The sequence below is a fragment of the Physcomitrium patens genome, chromosome 26, assembly GCF_059467195.1.
Source record: "Physcomitrium patens ecotype Gransden chromosome 26, ASM5946719v1, whole genome shotgun sequence".
Lineage (NCBI taxonomy): Eukaryota > Viridiplantae > Streptophyta > Bryopsida > Funariales > Funariaceae > Physcomitrium > Physcomitrium patens.
In genome coordinates this window covers 5,439,504-5,448,453 of record NC_143435.1, presented here as the reverse complement: position 1 = coordinate 5,448,453, position 8,950 = coordinate 5,439,504, and the positions used below count along the sequence as shown (strand labels likewise).

The 8,950-nt window shown below is 40.4% G+C and overlaps 1 protein-coding gene across 1 annotated transcript; it reads right to left on the bottom strand.

The window, feature by feature from the left end:
* Positions 1 to 4,968: 4,968 nt before the first annotated feature.
* LOC149986217 (uncharacterized) lies at positions 4,969 to 7,328 on the bottom strand. The gene is made up of 7 exons (XM_090247911.1): positions 7,125 to 7,328; positions 6,720 to 6,928; positions 6,454 to 6,560; positions 6,205 to 6,307; positions 5,801 to 5,959; positions 5,549 to 5,599; positions 4,969 to 5,385 (listed from the first exon to the last, which is right to left on the bottom strand). Exons 1-7 carry the CDS (start codon positions 7,234 to 7,236, stop codon positions 5,317 to 5,319), a joined length of 810 nt encoding a protein of 269 aa, XP_090104037.1. The 5' UTR covers positions 7,237 to 7,328; the 3' UTR covers positions 4,969 to 5,316.
* Between the last annotated feature and the right edge of the window lie 1,622 nt (positions 7,329 to 8,950).

Sequence of the window (8,950 nt, the reverse complement as noted above, 5' to 3'; positions counted from 1 at the left end):
AAGCCTCTTTTGCAAGATCAATTTGTTCAATTGTGTTTTTTACTTGGTATCACAACTTTCAACTTTAATAGAGTGAGAGAAGTATTATTAGATTCAATTGTAGAAAGTTAACTTAAATAAGTAGGACTATAAAATGAACATTTTTGTCCAACTTTCTATAAAAAAATATAAATCATAATCAGCAATATAATAAGTAGTGTACTAAGCAAAGTTAAATCATTTTAGTGAAAAAAATACTTGTCAACTTAGAAACTAACAATCAAATTAGTAATCACTTATTATTTTCAAAAAAATCTTATAAAATAAATCTATACAAATGTATAATAAACATAGTTTAATTTAAGGTTGCATAGATTGATTATTATTTATTAGTATATAAATCCAACAATTTTGGTGAGTCACTGACATCCACTTCAATAGGTGCTAATTATAATGATACAAAGAAACAAATAAAATAAAAAAAATAGAAAATATTAGATACACCTAATACATTCTATACCTATTCCATCTTCAATAAATTGTACTATGATTGATAGTAAGCTATTTAAGAATAATGCATCTCAATCTTGTTGTTAGAATCATTTCCAAAACTTTTCCTACTGTGTGTTGCTGAAATCAAATGCATGTATACATGCTCAATTTTTTTCCATTCAAATTATCTTACATCAGCACAATGATGTATATTGCCATCTTCTAATCTTTGCTTTCCAGACAAACAAGTACTCTTATATAATCCAATTGATAGCAACATCCATATTAAGTCCTAGAATGATAAAAATAATATTTTTATCCTTAGGACAAAAATCACAATTAGCTACCATCTTTGCTCTCAAATTCTAATACCTTACTTGTAACATAAGTTGAAACTACAAATCCTTTATCAACCAATTTTAAATTAGACTAAAAGACAACATTAATGATTTATTATTGATAATGACAAAAGCAAACTTATTGATGCAGTTTGTTATTTTAGCCATTACATGTAGTAAACAACTTTGTAAAATGTGCAAAGAACAAAGATTTGGTTAAAGAAGAATAAATCAAGTCATGACAACAACTCTTAAGTTTTTAGAAATTTATTCATAGAAATCAAAACCTATTTAAATTGATGCAATATGTTTTAATCCTCTTACTAAGCAAAAAAAATAAGAAACATTGTCAAAGAAGATTGTGCTTACATTTTAGAGAATCTAAGTACATTGCTCAACATTATCCAAAAAAACAACATAACCACAAAATAAAGAGTATGATTGTCAATTAAAACAATGTATTAGAAAATAAATATGTCTAGTTATAATAAAACCACACACTTAAGATCTTATGCAATACTTAATAAAAGTCATATTTTCTCTTCAAAACCTTCACCTTGTTTTACAATAAACATAAGTTTAGGACCTAAAAATTACAAAGCCTTTGCCTTATTAGATTCAAGAGCTTCAATTTGTTTTTTGAGTTAAGACTTTGTTAAAAGACATGGTATATTTTTAGTTAAGAAAACTAAACTCATATATATAGAAGTTGTAGATGATTTTCTTTTATCTTTTGGAGATTTTAATCATAAAACTATCTTTGTAGAAATAGCCAAAAACTATTATAATAGATGAGTGATATTGAATATTAATAGAATTTTTTTTAATTTAGTCATTTTAGGCTTATTGTTGCTAAAAACATATAATCTCCTAGTAGGTTGGATTTCTTGTAATCCTGATTTTTCTAATAGCATAATCAAGAGTTTTGCTAATCAAGTAAAAAGTCATAAGTCTAGTATAATCAAAACTTTGTTTGTAGATGCAAAGGCTTTTATACATGCTACAAAGTAAGAAGTTATTTTTTTTTTATTTATTCTATACCTATTTCTAATAGCAAATAGACTTCAAGCAATATTTTAAGCTTATATAAGGATTATCAAGATGTGTTTTAGAAGAAAAATATTGACATTCTACAAAAGCATCATCCTTATGATTACTAAATTGATCTTCAAGAAAGAACTTAATTGTCATTTGGATCAATCTACAGCTTAATACAAAATAAATTGGATTTATTCAATAATTGCATTAATAAGAATTTGGCCAAATACTTCAATATGTCATTTGAAGGCTCCAATAGATATTATTTAATAAATATTTTTTATGTAAAAAGAATATAAAATACTTCTATAACAACATAAAGGTTAATATAAAAGTATTTTTATTCTTGAAGTATATAAATATATATAAACATACATACATATGTACATAAATATATAAATTTTATTTTTTTAATTCTTTTTAAAATTGTAGAATCTAACAAAGTTATGCCTAAAAGACCAATATCAATCTCAATAAATTATTTATATAAAAATAAAATATGCCTTAATCAATTTAAAATATTTTTAAAAATATTTATAATATAAAAATTTATCTTTTTATAATTTAATCTTATTATTACTACCATATATAATGATTTAATAAGCTCTATATTAATACATATCTTAGCAATACAACTTATATTACATTTTGTTGTACAAATATTTTAAGCTTCTATAATGTTCTTTAATACTACATTTACACACAATAATATAAAATGCACATTATTTTAAAATTAATCTATCATTAATCAAATATTTTTGGATAAATTTTATTTAAATCTTTTTTTTTATCCATTAATCCCAAATTTAATGCAAAAATTGATGGTGGCTCTATTTAGCAGCTACATTAAGAATTTATATTAAGAATTTATAATGATTTAATAGATGGTAGTCATACTTGTTTTTTTAATAGAAAAATCTCTATTTGCAACAAATAAGTAAAATTTAGATTTTTTTAAAAAAATCTATATTTGAAAAAATAATAGATTTTTATTTAATAATCAATTGTATCATATGGTTCATTTCACACAATCTCATAAATTCTAAACAGTCATATCTTAATAGCTTCAAGTAAAATTTTGTTGCAAATTTTACTAAATCTTAAGCAAATCCTAAACAAATCTTGCATTACAACTTTAATAACTCAATACAACTCTTCACACTAAATTCTACATCTCAATTTCAAATTTCTTCTTTCAAAATTCCAATAACTCTAAACAACATGTAAATAAACCTCATCAACTTTTGAATCCAAAACATATCATAACAAATTTCAAAATTCAAAAAATAATCATGTTAAATTGTAAGAACATTCCTCCATCAAATCAGAAGCACACACAAAGCCATCGCACATTCACACACGTGTAGAGAAAAACTATTCTGAGATGGGAAAATTTATAAAACTCCTTCCCTCTCCCAGGCGACATTCGTCTTCACAGCTCCAAAATTCATCCGCTCCGGTTGAAGTGCTTTCTACTCATCTGCGCCTCAGAATAAATAAGCTAAAAAAACGAAATACAGATTTCCATCAACTTTTTACTAAAGGTTTCAACGAATATTGCTATTATAAATGTGACAAATTAAACCTGACGAAACCAAATCGATATATCAACAATGTAACAACCGCTAACGATAAAAACTGGCAGCTTCCCATCCTCATCTGATGTTAAATCAATCCGAGCCATTGGCAAATCAACAGCCATCCACCCTAATATATTAAAAGTTCACAATAATCCAATCACAATGTCACACACAGCTAGACTGAAGTCTAGAACGGGGGATCGATTCACGGGCTAAATTTGGCTGCCAGGGATTGCAGTTCTTCTGTAAAGGTATGGCATTTGGCGGGTCCGACTTATTCGCGTGTGGGGAAACTGGGACTTGCGGTCACATTCAGAGAACACTTTGGCTTCCGGACACTGGACTTCTCGCAGATAAGCTCGTAGGCAACCAGGGGGTTCATGCACTGCATGCAAGTTGAGTCCCGCAATTTTTCACAAAAATAACATCAAAAGTGCAGAGACGGAAAGGGTGCCCTCAGCTGATGGGCTGAAGAACACGACACAGGTTGGGGGTTGACTTTGTACATAATCTCCTCAAGGTAACCACTTTTGCTTATCCCAAAAATAACGCGACATGACTGGTCTACAAGATAACCAGGAAAACTTCCATTTCTCTCAACGCGGACCGCAGACAAACACACCATCACGCACATGTAATGTTCATGTCCAATGAAGAGTCACGAAAAAAGGCACATGCTTCCGAAGTTAGTGCTCCTACGCGATTGGCAGACGTCGAGCACAGTTGGCAAGTATTGGATGGATCCATTCTTTCGACTTACTACATGTGAATGGAAAACACAACCAGCAATGTCTAGATTGACGTACAAAACAGAGCGGCTTATCTTTTCCAGTGAGTGAGTGAGTGATCCCATTAGCGTAGAGATTAACAGCTTGCTTGTTATGCAGCATCTTGAAGACGGTACCGTAAAGCGATTCGAGTGCAATTGCACAGTTGTGATAGTAGTCACATTCTGCGGTGCTATTTTTAATGTGTTTTAAGCTTCAAAACGTACCAAGCCATGGCCAAAAGCTTGGCCCGATCGACAGTCGGGAATACTTTACCTCGGCCCGATCCATCCCACCTTCGGTTACATGAACCGATGACTTCTAGACTACATTGAACAATGCAGATGCGTATGTACTATTGTCGACATCATAACACACATAAACACATGAGTATCTGTAACTATGCGTGGTGCTAACTGCAATGATAAAAGATCGGAATCACCGGACTGCGTCGGACTGCGCGATTCGTTCCATACCTACCTCGTCCTCAGTGAATTGCACTGTGATTGGCAGCAGGCTGTTCACGAATGGTGCACCGCGATCCCGTCGCTGGAGACGTCCCGAAACTCTGTCCTGCTCCAGGTACCTGAGATCAAGCGCGCGCTACGTGCATGCGCATGTGCATGTCCAACTTTCCTTCTCCCAAACTGCCCTGCACCAGCACAGCGATGAGTGTTGCCATCTTCCGACCTTTCCCTCCCAGACACACACACACACACACACACGCCTACATCGCCCAGTCGGCGGCAACACCCATCACACGACCCATCTGCGTCTGCTGGGAACTCCAGCGAAAACCCGGATTCAACCAAACTTCCATTGAGAGGTGCATAGTGGTACAACCGTGAAGCTGCTTTGCTTCCACGGAGCTCGGCATTAGCGTCAAATCTACCATTCTGACGAGGCGCAAACCACATCCAGTCTGCGCACTCTCTTGTCAGCCTCTACACTGACTTCTACTCTACATCATTCCACTCCACGCCCGGCTCAATTCGTGGGAAAGAGAGGGAGTTGAATGCACTAGTCTACAAACACCGACGCCATCAGCGTCGAGGCGTCGCATTTTACAAGCTGCCACACTTCGTGTCGCTTACATCTCCATCCTGGCGCCACCCTGATACCTCAAGCGTTGGTGCGCATGCGGAAACCCCTTCCGGCGCTGCCGAAGGTTGGACGGTTGTTGTGTCCCTTCTGCACACGTCACACGTCCAGTGCATGCAGCCCGGCGTCAGATGCCAGAAAAGCCACCGTTCCAACGTTTCCAAAGAAGCAGGTAAAAGAAGATACAACAGAACAATCTAGCAGCACCCGCGGCCACCTTCCCTACCACCTGCACCTGGCAGAGATCACTCACCGGCACAGAAGCCCGGAGCTTAGCCAGCTGTTCCGCGGACGCCGTTTGAAACTGCCACCCAACAAGCGCAACATCGTCCCACGTATCAGTTCCCGGTACATTCATGAGCAACGCTTGTGAGCGGCTGCTCGCCTTGCATTTGGAAGGGCACCCGAAAGAACCACTGCGACGACGGAAAACCACAATCTCCCACATGCCGACATCTACAAGTCTCTCTGTCATGCCACGAACACTGGAGCAGAACCCACTTACGTTGAACAACGACAGAATCCAGGTGACACCCTCCGCGCATGGTGGGGTGGTGAGGGATCCCATGTAAGTGCCGTAGTTCCTCTCCGGCTTCATCATCTTGATGTGCCCCAAGTCGACCTTCACGCCTGGGCTATTTGACGATGGCACCTCATGTGCGAACTGCACACGTCACACCAGTTTCCGCATGGGGTCAGGCTTCGCCAAGGAGAATCGCGTTCGATAGCGCGCGCGACCTTCCTAGCAAGATCTTCAGTGACACACGAGAGCACTACTCTGCACCGACCATAACGCAACGCAGATTCGCCAAAGCTACGCCACCCACGTCATGGGCGCACGACAGTTGACCTTCAGCCTCGTCCGCGCCCACTGGAAAGAGGGTACACAGGTGGGAGCGGGGTGCGTACCTGGGCCAGGAATTCGCTCTCGCCTCCTTCCTCAAACAGGAACCCGATCACCGCAAGCTTCCCATCATCGGACTTGTGCACCAAGTGGAGCTCCAGCGGGAAACTGGAGCAGTGCCAACCGAACAGTGGTTCGCGCGTCAGCAATGAACACACACTGACCTCGTAGTCACAAACGGAGGTGCGGGCTCCACAGCCGAATTCAATTCCCAAACAAAACCTGCAACTTCGTGGTAGCATGCCGTGACGTACCTCTGGTTCATGATTGTGTGCTCGCTGGGCATGTGGATGTGGAACTGGACGGGTCGGTACGTCTCGCCACCGATCCTCAAGCGTCCCGAGCCGGCTGGCATGCTCACCTGACAAATCCACAGTCAGCCCCAACTTCGGAGTAACAGGCCAGCCGCCTGCAATCGGCACGCCTGCCCCCCTGTCCAAACGTCGAACTTCACTGGTTCCAATTGACCACGATAACCGCCACACCGCCAAGGGAGAACTTCAGAGACCACGGCACTTACCTCAGCCCCATGCCCGCTGTTGTAAAGAGTGGCATGAACTCTCTTCCGGTACTTGGCATCCAGCTTCCCCAGACTGCGGTCTGTGACCAGGTCGAGCGCCGTGATGGCGATCGGGGACTGCCGGCTGCCCGACTTGCACACACCCCACTCGGCCTTCAGGTCACCCCAGCCACCTGGCCCATGCGACCCACCGCTGTAGTCCCAGTGCACTGAATATCCACACAGCACATGCACACGGAGTCATGCACCAGCATTGGTTGGAGTCATGCATCAGTTGGTCATGCAGGCCACCAATGTGAGTCAAGAATTTTTCGGCCGCATGTATGCTGCGATGGAATGCTAGGGGGACATCACAATCCTGTTCTACTACTCCACGCCGAAGTTGGAGTTTCTGCCCCGACTTACCCTCGTCACCTCCCTCAGCCTGAGCCGATCCTGCCCACGCGCCAACCCAGCTTGCGGAGATGCATTGCAGAACCACAACAGCGGCCACTGCCTGCACAAGTTGGCTCGCCATCGCCAGCAACTCAACCGACCGCTCGCTGGGAACAGTGAGTCTACGGCCGATCACTTCCGCACTGGAGCCACCCCAATAGTCGACCGCGGGACCGATGCTTGCACGTCATGCCGCTCCTCGGACAGCCTTATGTAGTCCATGCTCACGGAAGGTGCCAAGCCCAACCACCCATGAATCCACTTGCTTGATTCCCACTAATCAGTCTCGATTGGATGTTCCCAGCGGATTGTGGTCACCAAGCACTCCCCGAATTCGGGTGGCTTTGGGTTTCTGATCCGACCATTCCTGTCATGCTCATCACGTCATGGATGTGTGCGTCGAAGCTGCCTGTGTGCTGCAGCGTGGACTGGCGCAACCGTCTGGCGGTTTTCTTACCCTTCCCACGGTTCGTGTTTTTCACCCAAAGGAAGCCGCCCTTCGGTTACAACTTTTGGAGCCTCGCTCCGTCCCACTCCTCCTTTCCACCAGATTCTCGAGCATCCGGTAGCAAGTTGCGAGTTATCTTGCGGGAGGAAACATGGAGCCGCGGGCTCCCGTGGATCACCAGGCATTGGCTGTCTCGCGTCGCTAGCGGGGCGGATTCTGTTCTTGTGGAGGCGTGACACATGGCAGTCCTTGAAAGTACATTGGGATTGGCGGTGGAACGCTGTCGGGGAGGATGCATCTGAAGTTTGTGGACTGTGGCACCCACCCGGCAAATTGTATTGTTGAGACGAAGTATCTCTTCAACGTCAACTTTTTTATATATTAGATGTAAGAAAGCTCATTGAGAAGTTTTTTTGATGCTAGGAAGTGAAGCAAGCCTTCAAATACCTTCTACAACCATCTAAGATTTCTAAGAGCTTGCCAGGGTATTATGGAGCTTCTTGGGATCTATTAGAATATAATAGAGGTTTTTTAAAATCATCAAGTGTTACGGACATATATACTTACTCCAATATTTATCTATAATAATTATGCTATGGCCATTAGCTTCATTATTCTTTAAACAATTCTTCTTTTTAAATACTACTAGTTATTTTCATTATTCTATTGCTATTGCCTCAACTTGTATTCTTTTGCACCATATTGTTTTGTTTGTTTTACATTCCTTATTAGAAAATTATATACACTTGCATTTTGGTGTGCCAAATCTATCGTCACAAAACACATGGCAATATCTCAAAAAAAACAAATTATCAAGTCCATGGTGTACCATACATGGTACTATTTCTAAAAATCTCAGTGTTGCATCCATAAAAATTGTTCAATACATTTTGTTGTTGAACGATATTGTTGCATCTTACCAATTTCTTTATTTTGCAAATAAAAAGTTGAAAGCATGGACCACTTTTGACAAATGCTAAAATTTACAAACTAAGATTTGTTGCGTGCAATAAACGGATTTTAGCATAGATTAAATAACCAAGTAGTGAAAGTCTAATAACAAAACTTTTTTGGATAAAGCCACTTGCTTGATTCCCACTTGCTTGATTTCCACCCATGAATCCACTTGCTTGATTTCCACTAATCAGTCTCGATTGGATGTTCCCAGCGGATTGTGGTCACCAAGCACTCCCCGAATTCGGGTGGCTTTGGGTTTCTGATCCGACCATTCCTGTCATGCTCATCACGTCATGGATGTGTGCGTCGAAGCTGCCTGTGTGCTGCAGCGTGGACTGGCGCAACCGTCTGGCGGTTTTCTTACCCTTCCCACGGTTCGTGTTTTTCACCC